General features: G+C 55.0%; 1 protein-coding gene across 7 annotated transcripts in view; it reads right to left on the bottom strand.

Moving 5' to 3' along the window:
* Positions 1-7,237, bottom strand: part of Septin3 (septin 3) — a 29,453-nt gene extending 22,216 nt beyond the window's left edge. For 4 of the 7 annotated variants that reach the window (XM_090328824.1, XM_090328825.1, XM_090328826.1 and 1 more), the window contains exon 1: positions 5,854-7,237. In XM_090328824.1, coding sequence (XP_090184950.1) covers positions 5,854-7,237 — 1,384 coding nt within the window. Of the gene's footprint in view, positions 1-2,557; positions 2,688-4,808; positions 4,817-5,822 lie in introns of those variants that run through there. The other 3 variants (XM_090328823.1, XM_090328829.1, XM_090328828.1) reach the window with 3 other exon arrangements.
* Between the last annotated feature and the right edge of the window lie 11,142 nt (positions 7,238-18,379).

The raw sequence follows: 18,379 nt of genomic DNA, 5'->3' as shown, positions 1-18,379 counted from the left end.
AAGCCTCAGTATTGAGAGAGAGAGAGAGAGAGAGAGAGAGAGAGAGAGAGAGAGAGAGAGAGAGAGAGAGAGAGAGAGAGAGAGAAAGGGAGAGAATGAATTCTCAAAAGACAGATCCTGATGGTGGAAAGAACAGAATTTCTAAGGACAGGACTAGCCTAATCCAGGCAAGGCTTCCATTTTAATGCCAAGGACATTTTTATACTCAGACAAGGTCATTACCCAGCTCTCACTGGCTAGTGAGGGCACCTAACAAGGACGCCGAGACCTGGAGGGCACAGAACAAATGCTACTCTGGAGTGGGATTTTGTCACTCCATTCTCTGCCACACAGCTCTCTGGTCCCACCAGGCCAACTTCCAAGGGTCAGCTGACTGCTGCAAGCCTGGTTTCTTCCCAGAAATGTAGGAGTAGAACCTGACTTTGTGGGGTACTGAGAAGGTTATTCAAAACCATGAATGTAATTGCCTGGCACTGCCAGACACTGGTAATAATCCTAGCCACTCAGGAGGCTGCGATCTAAGGATCTCAGTTCAAAGCCAACCTAGACTGAAAAGTCCATGAGACTCTTACCTCCAATTAACCAACAAAAAGCCAGAAGTAGAGGCGTAGTTCAAGTGGTAGACTGCTAGCCTTGACTGAAAAAGCCACATGAGAGCCCCGGAGGCCCTGAGTTCAAGCCCCAGTACTGGCACACGAAAGAAGGAAAGAAAGAAAGAAAGAAAGAAAGAAAGAAAGAAAGAAAGAAAGAAAGAAAAGGAAGGAAGGAAAGAAAGAAAATGAACTATACAACTTCTTTGTGGGAATGGTAAAGAAAAACTGGAGGTGATATTGTCCATAAAGAAATGTACTCTTGGGCCAGGAGTTTGGCCTAGTAGTAGACTGCTTGCTTAGCATGCACGAAGACCTAGGTTTGATTCCTCTCTACCACATACATAGAAAAGGCCAGAAATGGTGCTGTGGCTCAAGTGGTAGAGCTCTAGCCCTGAGAAAGTCCAAGGACAGTGCTTAGGCCATGAGTTCAAGCCTCAGGACTAGCTTAAAAAAAAGGAAAAAAAGAAATGTACTCTACTTGACTGACGTAACTATACCCCTCTGTATGCCACCTTGATAATAATACTTTTTTTAATTTTTAAGAAAATTACCATAGACACCAGGGAAGGAATAAATGGATGACGGATGAATGAATGCACCCCCCACCACAAGGTGGGGTCACTTCACACCTCCGTCTTCCTCAGCTGCTGCTCCCTGTGCAGAGCAGCTGGCTGACCTGAAAGCCAGCAAATGGCTGTTGTGGGGGCCGCAGCCAAGGCAGGTTTTCTTGTTAAGAAAGGCCTCCTCCCTCCCCTGCAATAGAGATGGGGGGAGGGCACCCCAAGGGTGGAGAAGAGTTCAAAATGGGGTCACAACACTGCTGCAGCTCCTATCTGCCACCCTGGCTAGTTCCTCGGGGACTCTGCTACGCTCCCAGCTCGGTCTCAGGACCCCTGGAGAGGAGAGCATTGGTTTGCGGCTCCCCTGCCAGGAGCCATCTGCCCCAGCCGCGGCTCCTTCCGACTCAGCTCAGGGCCTCCATCCCCTGGCAAGATGCGGCTGCTTCCTCCACAGGCAAGTGAAGGCTTTGTCTATGCCCCACCGACCCCACCCCTCAGCTGGGAAGGTGGCAGCGGAGGGGACCTTTCTAGAGCGCTGGCACCGGTCTCCCTGCTGGCCTGCCCCCTCTTCTCTCCCGAGCGCCTGGCGGGGGAGGGGGATGTCTTCTCCACGGGCTCCCCGGACCCCAGCAGTTTTCAGCACTCCATCTCCACCTTCGCCTTCCCCCCATCCGCAGGAGCAGGGGGGGGCTCCTAGCCGCCCCTTCCCCACCCCAGTCCTGCCCGCCTGGGGAAGGGGCGGCGTGCCAGCTCGCGGCGGGGCCTGGCCAGGTGCGTGTGCCTGTGCGTGTCTATGCGTGTCTGTGCATGTGTGTCTGTGCCTGTGCATGCGTGTATCTGCGCATGCGTGTGTCTGTGCGTGTGTCTGTGCATGCGTGTCTGTGTATGCATGTGTGTCTGTGCATGCGTGTGCGTGTCTATGCGTGTGCATGTCTGTGCATGCGCGTGTCTGTGCATGCGTGTGCGTGTCTGTGCGTGTGCCTGTGCGTGTATGTCTGTGCATGCGTGTCTGTGCATGCGTGTGCGTGTCTATGCGTGTGCGTGTCTGTGCATGCGCGTGTCTGTGCATGCGTGTGCGTGTCTGTGCGTGTGTGTGTCTGTGCATGCGTGTGCGTGTCTGTGCATGCGTGTGCGTGTCTGTGCGTGTGCGTGTCTATGCGTGTGCGTGTCTGCAAGTCCTGCGCTCCAGCCCGGCGCCTTCCCCGCGTCCGGGTCCCGCGAGGGCATCCGCGCGTCTCCGCCTCTCCCGGCCGCTGTCTCTTTAACAGCGCGGTCTCCAGGTGTGCGCCGCGGCGCGTCCACGCACGTCCCGCGCGTGGGCTCCTGGGCAGCGCCCCTCCCCCGGGCGCGGGGCCGGGGCCGCCCGGGGCGGGGGCGGGGGCGCGGGCCGCGTTGGCGTCCTACCTTTGGACATGAATCCTCCTTTGTCTCCGTTCCCGGGAGATGCTCAGGCGCGGGGCTGCCAGGCGCGGGGCGCGGGCTCCTGGGCCGAGCCGCCCCACCGCCGGGCCGAGCCCCTCCGGGCCCTCCGCCCACTCCGAGCGCCCGACCCCGCCGCGCCTCCCGCGCCCCGCGCCTGCCGGCCCGCCCGGACCCCGCCGCCGCCGCCGCCGCTGGCTCGCCTGGCGCTGAGCTGCGCTGCCCGCGCGCCGCCGCCGCCGCCGCCGCCGCCGCCACCACCGCGGCCGCTGCCACCGCACCACGTGACCGCCCGCCGGGCCCCGCCCCTTCCCGCGTCCGCACGCGCCGGCGGGCACCGGGCAGCGCTGCGGGGCTGCGGCCGCCGAGCTCCGGAGGCGCGCGGCATCCACGCGCCCGGCCCCGGACAGCGCCCGCTTCTCAGTCCCGGCCCCGGATCCCGTTCCCAGCCCCTGCCGGACCCGCAGCGCGGACCCCAGCCCGGACCCCCAGTCCCCCCTCCCCGACCCCAGCCCGGACCCCAGCCCGGACCCCAGCCCCCCCTCCCCGACCCCAGCCCGGACCCCCAGTCCCCCCTCCCCGACCCCAGCCCCCCGTCCCCGACCCCAGCCCGGACCCCCAGTCCCCCCTCCCCGACCCCAGCCCGGACCCCAGCCCCCGTCCCGGACCACAGCCAGGACCCCCAGCCCCCCTCCCCGACCCCAGCCCGGACCCCCAATCCCCCTCCCCGACCCCAGCCCGGGCCCCAGCCCCCCCTCCCCGACCCCAGCCCGGACCCCAGCCCCCGTCCCGGACCACAGCCAGGACCCCCAGCCCCCCTCCCCGACCTCAGCCCGGACCCCAGACCCCGTCCCCGACCCCAGCCCCCTCCTCCCCGACCCCAGCCCGGGCCCCAGCCCCCCCTCCCAGACCCCAGCCCGGACCCCAGCCCCCGTCCCCGACCCCAGCCCCCTCCTCCCAGACCCCAGCCCGGACCCCAGCCTCCCTCCCCGACCCCAGACCCCCCTCCCCGACCCCAGACCCCGTCCCCGACCCCAGCCCCCTCCTCCCCGACCCCAGCCCGGGCCCCAGCCCCCCCTCCCAGACCCCAGCCCGGACCCCAGCCCCCGTCCCCGACCCCAGCCCCCTCCTCCCAGACCCCAGCCCGGACCCCAGCCTCCCTCCCCGACCCCAGACCCCCCTCCCCGACCCCAGACCCCGTCCCCGACCCCAGCCCCCTCCTCCCCGACCCCAGCCCGGGCCCCAGCCCCCCCTCCCAGACCCCAGCCCGGACCCCAGCCCCCGTCCCCGACCCCAGCCCCCTCCTCCCAGACCCCAGCCCGGACCCCAGCCTCCCTCCCCGACCCCAGACCCCCCTCCCCGACCCCAGACCCCGTCCCCGACCCCAGCCCCCTCCTCCCCGACCCCAGCCCGGGCCCCAGCCCGGACCCCAGCCCCCCTCCCCGACCCCAGACCCCGTCCCCGACCCCAGCCCGGGCCTCAGACCCCCCTCCCCGACCCCAGCCCAGACCCCAGTCCCCCTCCCCGACCCCAGCCCGGACCCCAGACCCAGTCCCCGACCCCAGCCCCCCCCTCCCCGACCCCAGCCCGGGCCCCAGACCCCCCCTCCCCGACCCCAGCCCGGACCCCAGACCCCCCTCCCCGACCCCCAGCCTGGGTTCGATTACTGGCAGCTGCTGGTCAAGATGGTCGGGATTTTCTCACGGGCTGCAGGCGGCCCAGGGCCAGGGCCCGATAGCTGAGCCGGGAACCCTGAGCTAGTCAGGGACGAATCCACAGGGCCGCTGGGGCCGCAGGCGGGGGCAGGGGCAAACTCTGGGGAGAGGAGGAGGCGGCGGGGGCTGTACCCAGCAGGGGGCAGTCAGGAGGCCTGGAAGGGGGAGGCGGGCAGGGGCAGTCAGGAGGCAGGCCCAGGGCTGGACTGAGGGGTGGGTGACCGGAGACCGGCCCTGAATGTTCTGCTTCAAGTCTCTGGGACTCCGCTGGGGGTGGGGTGAGGCCGGGCTAAGGAGTGGGTCCCGGAGCCTGGGCATGGAAAGAGGAGACAGACACCCGCAACATGGAGGAGGTAAAGCCTGGATGGGATGGGGGAGACAGAAAAGAGGGTTGTAACCCAGTAAAAGGTGAGCAGGGGTCAGGATGCCGGCGGCTCACACTTGTAATCCTAGCTACTTAGGAGGTTGAGGCGGGAAGACCACAGTTCAAAACCAGCCTGGATAGAAAAGTCTGTTACCACCAAGTAACCTGCAAAAAGCCAGAAGTGATGCCACAGTAGAATACCAGCTTTGAATTAAAACAAATAAAAATAAAAACAACCAGCCAAGTAAGAATGTCCAGTCAAGCCAGGCACTGGCGGAGCACAACCACCACCCTTAGCTACTCAGGAAGCTGAGATCCGAGGATTGTGGTTCAAAGCCAGCCCAGGCAGGAAAGTTCATGAGACTCTCATCTCCAATAAACCATTCAGAAAAGGCTACAAGTGGCCCTGTTGCCCAAAGTGGTGGCCTTCAGTGAAAAAGCTCAGGGAAGCACCTAGGCCCATTACACACTCTCTCTCTCTCCCTCCCCCTCTCTCTCTCTCTCTCTCTCTCTCTCTCTCTCTCTCTCTCTCTCTCTCACACACACACACACACACACACAAAGGTATTAGGCAAGTTCAGTATTACAGTAACTGAAGTGCTATTCACTATTTTTCTGTATTTTTTCTAGTCTGTTGGCTGTCTTGAACTCAGGACCCAGGGTGGTGTCCCTGAGCTTTTTTTCTGGCTCAAGAGTAGAGCTCTATCACTTAAACCACAAATCTACTTCCTCCTTGGGTTTTTGTTTGTTTCTTTGTTTTTGTTTTTTAGTTAATCAGAGATAAGATTCTCGTGGACTTTCCTGCCTAGGCTAGCTTTGAACCACAATCCTGAGATCTCAGCCTCCTGAGTAGCTAGGATTACAGGCGTGAGCCACTGGCGCCATAGACTTGCATTTAAAACTGGATTCACCTTCTGATCACCCAGTTATCCTAGGGTTCCTTGGGAAACCAAAGAAATAACTACAAAAGATGCCCAAGGGAAGACAGCATAACTGCTCTCCCCCAAGTTACTCTCACAAACCTTCTGATGGCTTCCCTCAGCCTCACCTCTATAGGCTGGGACCAGCTCAGGGGCTGCCTCCTGTTCAGCCCCTAAACCCCTCCCTCTGTTTTCAAACCTAGTCAAGCACAATCCTCCAGGTTTTTACACCTCACATCCTTCCATTGCACAGTAAATCCTCAGCCAGGTTCTTGCATTTACCTTTAGATTCTGAACTTTCCAGGTCCAGGGTGGCAGGACCTGTGGTTTGGTGTGTGGTGGTAGCTGTTGTGGCGTGGTCCCCGGTGGGGTCCATGCTTCTGTTTGGCACGAGTGGATCAGCGGCCATGTCTGATAACCTCAGGTCATTGACACTGCTCAGTTTCATCCCTTCAGTGGCTGGGTTTGGGGTGATGGGCAAAACTAGATCCATGGCTGTGCCAAGCTTGCTTGTGTCCAGTGTGGCTCTGCCCAGTCTGTCTGTGTTGAGCTTCGCAGGATCTGGTGTTGCCAAAACCACAGCTGTGCCTCCTGGGGTCATGCTTGGCTTGGCTGGGCCCGCTAAAACCACGACTTCTCCTGGCCTGTCTGGGTCTGTGGCCTTGCCTGGCTTGCCAGCCTCCGTACCCGTCAACTTCATGGTACAGTCTGGCCTGGTTGTGTCTGTTGTAGTCTCCTCCATGGCTCTGCCTGACTTGACTGCTATTGCTGTAGTGAAACCCGGGGACAACCCCAGCGTGGTCTCCAGAGCAGGCAATTCTGTAGCTATGTCCAGTCTGGATATATTTGAGGTAACCAAGTGGCTTGGCAATCCAGGTCTGTTGGCACTCATTGTGGCCAGGTATCTATCTGGGCTTGATCTTGTACCGACACTCTCCAAACTCATCCCAGGAATGGCCCTTTGGAGACCGGTGTGAGGCCTGGGGATACCCTGAGACCGAGACCTGACTCTTCCAGGGGAAGGTCTAGGGTGTCCTTGTCCAGCAGGGCCAGGCTCCGTAGGATTCCACGAGCACTGGTTTCTCCTTGATTGGAAAGGTAAGGCTAGGTACGAACCCACCAGGGGTTTCTCCGCTGTGGGCATCCTACTGGCTTTGGCCAGACATGGATTCCAAGGGCCCTCGGTGTGGGACATGCCCTCTGGCAGGGACCCAGGAGGGCAGCTTGAAGAAGACACCCGGCCTCCTCGATGGGCAGCAGCCTCTCTGCCCAGCGCAGGCAGCTCTTCCCGGGGAGAGAGCGGGAGGTCCAGGGTCTGTGCCTGCATGTGCTGACGGATTGTTAAGGAGATAGAGCTGAGCTTTCTGGGCACAAGGCTGTTGGCTGGCAGAGCAGTCCCTGTGATAGTGCCAGCGTCCTGGGAGGCCAGGCTCCTGGCCCTGCCCCTGAGGCCTGATCGGCTGGAAGCCTGTGGGATGTGGCTTTGGGAGAAGGCATCCAGGTGGACAGTCTTCTTGATGACAGGGACGAGGGGAGACACCCCGCCGGGGGGCCTTGCTGGGTGAGTGTGATGCCCCAACATGTGACTGCGGATGAAGGGTTTTCCAGGTCCCGGGGCTCTGGGCGATTGCATCTCTAGAGGTACATGTCCAGAGTTGTAGTCCATGCAGGACATTCCGCTTTCCCTGGGGCAACCACAGAAAGAAGAGCCAACAACAGGAATGAGTTAGAGGCCTAAAAGTCCAGTCCCCTCGCCTTTTCGTTTTTGGTTGGTCATGGGGCTTGAACTCTAGGCCTCGTCACTGTCTCTTATCCTTTTTGCTCTACCACTCGAGCTACGGCTCTACTTTCAGCTTTTCAGGTGGTTAACTGGAGACAAGAGTCTCAGACTTTCCTGCCTGGGCTGGGATCCTCAAATCTCAGTTAGGATTGCACATCCACACCTGTGCCACCTGTGCCTGGCTTGGGCACTGCCAGCTCTTTGGTAGACTATACACCTGCTTGCCCTCAGTCCCGCGGCTGTACCTGCTCCATGCGCCCAGCCAGCTGCCACATGGAGGACAGACGAGGTACAAGTGATGAGCAGTTTGTTCCCGTGGGGGAGAACCAGGGGTGCGGCTTGCGTGTCCCCTCACTTGAACCTGAGCATAGCCTCTCTGGACAACTCAGTGAAGGTCACACACACACATCCACACACATCCAGAGATCCTGGAGGAGGCCAGGGGCTGCCGGAGTCCCCACTCACCTCTTTCTCACAGGGAGCCTAAGGGCTCTGGTTATTATGTACAGCAGGCAAAACAAGTTCAGGCATGTGGACCAGAGGCTGAGGGATACCGGGTTGGCCAGGGAATGAGGTCCAGAGGTAGGGCTTCTGCCTCATACCTAGAGAGAGTCCCATACTGGCCTGATGGAGAGACAGAGTCAGAGATGGATGTGAGGAGACCCTGGACCCTGGGAAGCAGACACAATGAGTGTGGCTTGTCCAATGAGCAAGCCAATGCCCCTGCTCTTTGGGGGGCTGCCATACTCTGGAGTGGCAGGAGTCTTGCACAGCAACCATTAGGAGAAAGCAGGAGCCCAGTGTCTGCATCAATAGGAGCAGGCTGCACTGGGGCTGCAGGACTCCACAAGACAGCCAAAGGCAAAAAAGCATAACCTCCACTGGGTGCCAGCGGCTCACATCTGTAATCCCAGCTGCTCAGGAGGCTGAGATCTGAGAATCACAGTTTGAAAAAAGCCCAGGCAGGAAAGTCTATGAGACGCTTATCTCCAATTCACTATCAAAAAGCTGGAAGCGGATCAGTGGGTCAAGTGGTAGAGCATTAGCCTTGAGTGTAAAAGCTCAGAAACAGCACCTAGATCGTATGCTCAAGGCCCACAAAGATGAAAGAAAAGGAGAGGAGGGAGGGAGAAGGAAGCAAGGAAGCAAGGAAGGAAGGAAGGAAGGAAGGAAGGAAGGAAGGAAGCAAGGAAGGAAGCAAGCAAGCAAGCAAGGAATAACCAGCTTCTGAAACTTCAGTGTGGAGCTTGTAGGCTAGACTGAGTGGGAAGAGGAGGACAAGGTGGGAGGTGATGGGGTCCAGACCAGGCTCAGGGATGCTTTTAGGTGTTGGACAGTGGCCAGGTGAGATCCACAGGTGCAACAGTCACTCAGGAGCGGTGTGATAGAGGACTCCGAGAGGAACAGAATTGAAGCCTGGGGGCCCAGCAGGATGTGGCCTGAAGGCTCTGCGGGCTGTGGAGATGGGAATAAGTCTGTTCTGAATGCTGACGGCAGTCTAGGTAGATGAGCCCTTCTCTGAAGTGCGCTCCAGGCCGCACAGAGGGCCAGCTAGTGCCCACCCCACCCCAGACTCTGTGTAACTCCTTTCCTGGGACACATTGTCTCTGTTACTTTTCGTGTATATGTGCCAGTCCTAAGTCTTGAACTCAGGGCCTGGGCACTGTCTCTGAGCTTTTTTGCTCAAGACTGATGCTCTACCACTTGAGACACAGCTCCAAATCTGGCTTTTTGGTGGTTAACTGGAGTTAAGAATCTCAGACTGGCTTCTCGCGGTGATCCTCAGATCTCAGCCTTTTAAGTAGTTAGGATTACAGGTGTGAGCCGCTGGCACCCAACTATTTCCATCACTTCTAACACAGTTGGGTTGGACTTGCTGTTCACAGGGACAAGACAGGGCTTGGAGGGTGGGGGATTGGTTCTGAACGTAAGGAGTGTGTGTGGGATCTTCTGGTCTGGAGCAGGGACAGAGAAGACAGAACAGCAGAAAGGTTCTTACCCTAAAGTCTCCAGCCCCTCCGCTCTCTCCTCCAGCCCCAGGTTTGTGTTTCAGTGTCTTGGACCTCTGCCCTGTCCTTCCTGGCACAGCCCTGCAGCTCTGCCCTCCTGTCTACTTACACTGTCTATGCCCAGTACACCAAGTTTATTCTACATGTCACCATAACCACCTGTCCCAGTGCAGAGCCAGCTCAAAGACAAGACTGCTGGGATCTGTTTGTTCTATGTCCTCACCCCCTCTCCGGGATTCAGTCTCCGTGCCCCATGAACTTCCCGTCCTGTTTATCAAATGCCCACCTACCTTGATCACAGGACAAGAGGCTGGTGGTCAGCCTGGAACGCTGGACCTAGAGAGACCCCCTAATTCCTCTGCCAGCAGAAGTGGGCGTGGGGCCAGCTCGGTGGCCTCATCCTTCAGGTCTTCCCCTGGGGCTCTCTCCTGAGCTGTCCCTGCAGCTGCAGGCTGGTGGCTGGGTGAGCTCCGGGTGGGAGGGGCTGGCACCAGGAGTGGGTGTCTGTGAATGGCTGCTCTGAGTCTCTGGAATCCCTAAGGGCCAAAGGCGGCTCCCAGCAGCCAGGCTCAGCTGCCTGGAACTCGAGGCCATGTAGGAAAGCCATGTCCTTCCCCAAATGTCTTCTGTGTTCCAGACTAGCCCCTAGAAAGATGTTTATTAAGACCAGACAAAGCAAGGTGCTGGTGGCTCACAGCACCAGCCAAGTTAGCTACTTAAGTGGCTGAGATCAGAAGATCCATCCAGGTTCAAAGCCAGCACAGGCAGAAAAAAAAAAAAAAATCCAGGAGACTCTTATCACCAATGAATCAAGAAGCCTGAGAGGAGGTGTGGCCCAATTAGTAGCGGACCAGCCTTGAACAGAAAAAGCTAAGGGACAGTGCTCAGGCCCTGAGTTTAAGCACCTGTACCAGCACCAAAAGAAAAAGAAGAAGCAGAAGGAGAAGGAGGAGGAGGAAGAGGAGGGGGGGGAGGGAGGGAGGGGGAGGAGGAGGAAGCAGAAGGAAGGATACTCCACAGATGACATCACTGTGATGATCCCTGAGGCAGTCTCACTCTTGGTTTTCCTCTGCAGCAGCCCCCTTGCTAGGCCTGGAAAGTTCTATGACCCTCAGACTCTCCCCAGCTACCTGAAACTGGAATCTCTGAGCTTGGCTTTGTCCCTTTACCTTATTCCCTGAGCCCCGGCTCGTACCAGTTGAACCACGTACTGCATGAAGGTGTAAAGATGACCCAACGCTAGGTCTAACCTTGAAGAGACCCACAAGCCACCTAACCTGATGAACACATATTGCCAGCAGACTCTGGCTTGAATTCAAGGCCTGGGCACTGTCCCTGAGCTCTTCAGCTCAAGGCTACTGCCCTTCCACTTGAGCCACAGCTCCACTTCATTTTCTGGTGGTTTGTTGGAGATAAGAGTCTCACAGACTCTCCTGCCTGGGTCAGCTTTGAACCATGATCCTCAGATCTCAGCCTCCTGAGTGGCTAGGATTACAGGTGTGAGTCACCAGTGGCCATTTTTAAATTGCAGCCCTGGGCTGCCTCTGTCATGGTGGTAGACGAGTGATGGTGATGGCGCTTCCTGGGTGCCAGACGCTGTGCCAGGCTGGAGGAGTTCACAATCTGCTTAGGAAGACAGGTGTAAGCAGATCCCACAACAACGGTCACATCATCATGACATACGCTTCCCTGTGTGCTCACCCTGTGCCAGGAACTAGGCTAAGCATTCTCCTGGCATCTGCTTTAATCTTCTCTTTGCCACCTGCTCTCTGCCAAACAGGACACTGTAGCCCAAAACACTGCAGGCTCTGCCTGCTCCCCCACAGGCCTCTCCTCTCTCTCTTGAGCAAGTGAGCTTCTGGGCTGAACTGATCGATAGAACGTCCTGTGATAATGGAAATGTTTTATATCTACTCTGTCCTACACGATAATCACTAACCACAGATGGCTAGTGGTTAAAATGTGGCTACCACCAGGCACACTACCTGTGGCTCACGCCTGTGATCCTAGCTAGTCCAGAGGCTGACAATGAGGATCATTGTTCAAATACAGCCTGCCATGGGGCTTGAACTCTGAGCCTGGGCGCTGTCCCTGAGCTCTTCAGCTCAAAGTTACCACTCTACCCTTTGAGCCACAGCCCACTTCCCATTTTCTAGTGGTTAATTGGAGATAAGAGTCTCATGTTCTTCAGAACCCAGGCTGGCTTTGAACTGTGATCCTCAGATCTCAGCCTCCTGAGTAGCTAAGATTACAGGTATCCTGCGAGCCCACAATTCTTGTCTCCAATAAACCACCAAAAGGAATACAGAAATTGAGTAGAGCAAAAAAGCTCAAGAATAGCGCCTAAGTCCTGAGTTCAAGCCCCAGGACACACACACACACACACACACACACACACACACACACACACACACAGGGCTACCAAGGAACTGAAATTTTATTTCATTTTAGTCTGCGGCTGCCATATTGGACAGCACAATTTTGAAGAACTTAGATTTTAGGACCAGGCAGGTATCAGCCTCAGTCTATTTGTATTCAGTGACTAAATGAATGAATGAATGAATGAATAACTGGTAAATACAGGAGCCCAGGATCTTTCTATCTTCTTTCTTCTCCATTTTTCTCTCCTTCAAGCTTCGGCTTTCAAGTTTGGCTGTGAGCTGGTTACCAGGACAACGTGTGGGCGTCCCTGAGGGAGGAGGGGAGCTGGGTAGACACCCTCTCCCTGCTTGCTTTTGAGGCTCAGGGAGAAGACGGAACAGCTCAGCCTGGCCAAATGGGGCAGGGCCCTGCTGGATTGCATTACCTCTATGTGACCCCTGATATCAGAGATTCTGACTTCTCTTCCTGCTTAACCAACTCACTGTGTGTGTGTGTGTGTGTGTGTGTGTGTGTGTGTGTCCATCTGGGAGCTTGAACTCAGGGCCTGAGATTCTTTTTCTCAAGGCTAGTACTCTACCACTTGAGCCCAGTGTCACAGCGTGCGTTCGTTTCTTTCTTTCTTTCTTTCTTTCTTTCTTTCTTTCTTTCTTTCTTTCTTTCTTTCTTTGTTGTTGTTATTGGTAAGGGGCTGGAACTCTGGGCCTGAGCACAGTCCCTAGCGCTTCACCTCAAAGCTACTGGTCTACCCTTTGAGCCACAGCATCACTTTCCATTTCCTGGTGGTTAATTGGAGATAAGAGTTTCACAGACTTTCGTGCCCAAGCTAGCTTTGAACTGCGATCCTCAGATCTCAGTCTCCTTAGGTAGCTAGGATTATAGGCGTGAGCCATCCTGGACAGCTACTTCCTGCATTTTTTGAGCAGTTTATTTATTTATTATGGGTCATGGGGCTTGAACTCTGCCTGGGGGCTGTCCCTGAGCTCTTCAGCTCAAGGCTACCGCCCCATCCTTGAGCCAAGCCGCACTTCCCTTTTTTCTAGAGGTTAATTGGAGATAAGAGTTGCCACCAGGCTGGCTTTGAACCTTGATCCTCATATCTCAGCCTCCTGAGTAGCTAAGATTACAATCATGAGCCACCAGTGCCTAGCTATAACTCTTATTTCTTAATAAACTGCTCCAAGCTGGATGAGGTGGCTCACGCCTGTAATCCTAGCTACTCAGGAGGCTGAGATCTCAGCTCACGCCTGTAATCCTAGCTACTCAGGAGGCTGAGATCTCAGGATCGCAGTTCAAAGCCAGCCTGGGCAAGAAAGTCTGTGAGACTCCCAGAAGAGCCAGACCCTGTGTCTCCCTGTTTGGTGGCTATGGCCTGCACCCCCATGGTGGTATGCCTCAGAGAACGTGGCCTGCCCTCTAGTGGTCAAAGTGAAAATGTCCTCCTGTCTGTAGCCTCTATTCTTTCCAACAGAAAGATTGACAGGTGTAAAAGTGGCCTCAGAAAACAGAGACCTCTGCTCAAGCACAAATCATTATGGGGGCCCCTTCCAGACAAGGGGCCAGGCTCTGGAGTCTCTCAAACTTGGGCTGGTGCAGCTGTGTGGTTTTGAACAAGTCACCCCATTGTCCATTCCCCACCCCTTCCTTTCTTGGGCCAATATTGAGGCTTGAACTCAGGGTCTGACACTGTTTTTGAGCTTTTCACTCAAGGCCAACACTCTGCTACTTCAGCCTCAGCTCCACTTCTGGCATTTTGCTTGTTAGTGGAGATAAGAATCTCATGGACGGGGGAGCGGGGGGGCGGCGGGGGGCTGGGAGTTTGGCCTAGTGGTAGAGTGCTTGCCTAGCATGCACAAAGACCCAGCTTCAATTCCTCACTACCACATACATAGAAAAAAGCCAGAAGTGGTGCTGTGGCTCAAGTGGTAGAGTGTTAGCCTTGAGAAAACCCAAAGACAGTGCTCAGGCCCTCAGCTCAAGCCCAGGACTGGCAAAAAAAAGAGAAAGAGTCTCATGGACCCAACCAGGAGTTTGGCCTAGTAGTAGAGTGCTTCCCTAGCATTCACGAAGCCCTGGGTTCGATTCCTTGGTACCACATACATAGGAAAAAGCTAGAAGTGGTACTGAGGCTCAAGTGCTAGAGCTCTAGTCTTGAGAAAGTCCACAGACAGTGCTCAGACCCTGAGCCCAAGCCCAGGACTGGCAAAAAAAAAAAAAAAAAAAAAAAGAATCTCATGGACTTTCCTGTTCCGGCTGCCTTTGGCCTTGATCCTCAAATCTCTGTCTCCTGAGTAGCTAGGATTACAGGAGTAGCTAGGCTGACAGGCATGGCCATGAGGACTGGATCTGGATCTCGGCTTTCCCTGTCTGGTTAGCCTGAGTGATTTCCCTTGACTTCCATCCCAGGGAGCAGAGGGAGACACGGACTTGGCCCTGGCTTCCACAGGGAATCAGTGGCCCCACACCTGGGTGTCCAAGTTCCAAACTCAGAGCCTTCTCAACTCAGAGAAGCTCTGCCTTGCCAGGGCCCGTGGGGGATTGTGGCCTGGGGTGGTGGCTGTCCTTTGAGGGCTGCCCTCTCCCCCTCCTGAACCCCTTCCTACTTGGCCAGCCGTGGAGAGCCACGGGGTTGAACAATGAGGAGCCTGTGCCACCCCCACAGGCCAGAATCCGAACATAGCATCCATTCCCACGTGAGGCCCTGCACATTCCAGCCTCCTGTCCTCCCACTCCAGGCCACGCCCAGGCCCACCTGCCCTGCCTCCCCACCCAGCCCGGGTTCCCAGGACTCCTAACACACACACACACCCCCCCCCAGAAGCTGGCAAGGCAAAGCCTGCTTGGTCCCAAAATGGATGGGCAGCCTCTGAAAAGGCTTTTCCAGAGACTGGGTCCATTCACCCCACAAGCAGGCCTTCCAAGACGCTCTGCCAAATGCCAGGCAGGCTGTGCCCAGGGTGACAACATGCAGTTACTGGCCCTGCAACTCGTGACTAGACCTCACAGATGGCCTCACAGGGCTAACATGGAGACAAGCTGCTGGGATGTCGGGAAGTCTTCCTGGAAGAGTTGGCAACCAAGGGTTCAGCAGGTTCTCTCCTTGGGCCTAAGCCACTGATTTCTCCCGTTCCCCATTGCTTCACTTGTATTCTCTGCTTCATCCACCCAACTCCACTACAGACGTTCTCAGTGGCTTCTTTCACTGGCAGGCCACTTTCCCTTTAACCTGGAAAACTCTTATATAGTCTTCAAAACCCAGCCTAGGGGCTGGGAGTTTGGCCTAGTGGTAGAGTGCTTGCCTAGCATGCATGAAGACCCACGTTCGATTCCTCCGTACCATATACATAGAAATGGTGCTGTGGCTCAAGTGGCAGAGTGCTAGCCTTGAGAAAAAAGCCCAAGGACAGAGCTCAGGCCCTGAGTTCAAGCCCCAGAACTGGCAAAAAAAAAAAAAAAAGCCTAAAAGTCACCTCCTGGCAGCCTTCCTTAACAACCCCCTTCCCGGGGAGATAACACACTTTCAGTTCTGGTTTTGATTTCTCCAATCTACCTTATTTTGTTATTTATTTATTTATTTTGATCTGCTGTGGGGCTTGAATGCAGGGCCTGGGCTGTCCCTGAGATCTTTGGCTCATGGCAAGAGCTCTCCTGTTTTGAGCCACAGCACCACTTCCAGGTTTTCTGATGGCTAATTGGAGAGACTGCAAGAGTCTTACAGACTTTTCTGCCCAGGCTGGCTTTGAATTGCAATCCTCAGATCTCAGCCTCTAGGATTAATAGGCATGAGCCACTGCACTGGCTCCAAACTACTTCTCATGCAGAAATCTATTACCTTATTTGTGAGCTCTTTGCATTTAGGGACTTTATCCTTACATTCTAGGTGTCAGGCCTTGTGCTGTGGAATGGCAGTTATATAACATACCGTTGTAGATGTCAGGAGTAGAGCACGTGTGTGTGTGTGTGTGTGTGTGTGTGTGTGTCTGTCTGTCTGTCTGTCTGTCTGTCTGTCTGTCCCAGGGCTTGAACTGAGGCCATAGGGCTTAGCTTTTTCTCACTTGAGCCACATCTCGACTTCCGAGTTTTTGATAGTTAACTGGAAATAAAAGTTTCATAGACTTTTCCTGCCCAGACTGTCTTTGAACTGTGGTCTTCAGATCTCAGCATCCTGAGTAGCTAGGATTACAGGTGTGAGCCACTAGCACCTGGCTACTTCCTGATGTTCATGTTTGAATCTGGCCTTCTCAATAATTATTCATTTTAATTTCCCTGTCTCCTCACCTTGCCTGCTTCAGGCTGAGCCCAGTGCCAGACAATGGCTGGGAATATGGAGCTGGCCTGAAGTCATTTATGATTTCACTGCCTGGCATTAAGAAATGCTTTGAAGTCAGGCTCCAGGGACTCATACCCATGAGCTACTACTTGGAAGGATGGGATCTGGAGGACTGCAGTTTGAAGCCAGCCCCAGGTGAAAACTTCCTGAGAGTCCACCTCCAAAATAATTAGCAAAAAGCCAGCTTGGAGATGGAGCTCAAGTGGTAGAATATCTGCCAAGTAAGCCTAGCAAGCTCTAAGCCTCGAGTTCAAACCCCAATATCAAAGAAAAAAAAAGGAAGATAAATAAATAGGAAGTACCATATTTGTATATATTACTAGTCTAGGAAAAGATCAAAACTTCAAATTGGTTTCCATTTGACTGCTCCCCCCGCCACCACTGCCACGCACACCCACACCCTGGGAACTGTGCCCGGCATGCTACACAGCTTGACCCATGCCCTCAGCCCCTCACTCTGAGGTTTGTTTTTCAGATCAGGTCTCAAGCTAACTTTATGGCTCTTCCTGTCTCTACCTCCTGATGAGCTCATTTTGCTTTTTTTCCTACAAAACATGGAAAAGTTGCTGGGCGCTGGTGACTCATGCCTGTAATCCTAGGTACTCAGGAGGCTGAGATCTAAGGATCCCAGTTCAAAGCCAGCCTGGACAGAAAAGTCTATGAGACCCTTATCTCCAATTAACCACCAGAAAACTGGAAGTGGAGCTGTGGCTCAAAGTGGTAGAGTACTGGCCTTGAGTAAACGAGTGCAAGGCTAGCACCCAGGCCCGAAGTTCAATCCCGACGACTAACAAAAAAAAAAGAAGGAAAAGTTGGTTGAAGGCCATTCGTATTTCCTTCCCATGCACACACAATGACTCCATCAACAGGAGCGGACATTTATATGAGGAGGCCCAGGGAAAAGCCTAGAAAAGGATGAGGACTTGAGAGAAGGGGGCTCGTCTGGAGGACCCGCCTCTTCCTGTGGCTGAGTTCCAGCCGGCCCCCTCTCAGCTACAGTGTGAACCTCCTGACCCAGCTTGTTTCCACTTCAGGCCCAGCCAGCCGGCGGTTCCTATTTTTAAAGGAGTTAGAAACGAGGCCTGAATGTGAAATCTCCTGACCTATAAATATTGGCAACCCATTAGCGTATTTTTCAAAACAGTCTGTGAGACAAACCACACTTAACCACAGGCTGCATTCCCTAGCTCAGTCAGTCAGAACCAACCCACCCCGAAGGGGTCTGTGGGGTGAAACTGGGCAGAGGAAGGTCACACGCTCCCAGTATCCTTTTCCCCTTGTCCTGAACTGAGATTTGATCTCACAGGACACTTGCTTTCCCTCACTGGCAGGTGTTCTACCACCTGAGCCACGCCTCCAACCCCTCCATCACTCTTTCTGTCTTCCCCTAAGACAACCCAGGAGAGCTGTCTTGTTCTAAGATGACTCAAGCCCAGGTCATGTTGAACTGTCCAGCTGAGCCCTGACCCAAACAGGACCCTCCATGGAACCCTGCTCCACTCTTGGATGACAGGCTTGTCACATGGTCTAAGATGAGCCAATGGATGTCTCCCCCTGAGGGGTTTCCATTCCTGAGAAGGGTAATGGAACAGCTACTCACAAGCAGCTTTTGCTAAAAAGCTCTGACTCCTTATTGTGGGCTCAAAAATTAAGTAAAAGCAGGAGAGAAGCTAGGCATTCCTGTCTCCAGTTATCATCGGTCTTTGTCTAAACCATGCAAGGCTTGGACTGATCAATACAAGGAGAGAGAGAGAGGAAACTGACCCAAAGGAAGGGAACATCAGGGCTTCTCTTCTCCAGAATCTCTGCCAAAATAACCACTGAGGTAACAAACAACCAAGACACACCCGTTAACACATACCTCGCCCCCACCCCGCCACCCTCACTCTCCATCTCAATCTAAACCTCCTGTGTATACCTGGAAGATGGCTGAGGTTGAACTATGTCCTCTCTTGTGGGTGCCAGAGCCATGCTCTAATCTCCTTCCTCTGCCTTTTACCAAGTCTCTTTAAACAGGTGGGTGGCCAGGCCTGAAGTGTGAAATCCCAGGAATTCAAGCCTGAGGTCTGAAACTCTGGTTTCAGTAACTCTCTCTAGTAACTGAGAGATTGAAGATTCAAAAATAGAGTGAGACAAGAAAAAAAAAAAAGGTTGGGAATGTGGCTTAGTAGCAGAGTGCTTGCATAACATGCATGAGGCCCTGGGTTCGACTCCTCAGTAACACAGAAGCAGAAAAAGCTGGAAGTGGCACTGTGGCTCAAGTGATACAGTGCTAGCTTTCAGCAAAAAAAAAGCTCAGGGACAGGGCTC

Source organism: Megascapheus bottae, chromosome 2, assembly GCF_031878675.1.
Source record: "Megascapheus bottae isolate mThoBot1 chromosome 2, mThoBot2.hap1, whole genome shotgun sequence".
Classification (NCBI taxonomy): domain Eukaryota; kingdom Metazoa; phylum Chordata; class Mammalia; order Rodentia; family Geomyidae; genus Megascapheus; species Megascapheus bottae.
Note: the sequence above shows the minus strand (reverse complement) of the source record. Positions and strands in the feature narration are given on the sequence as shown.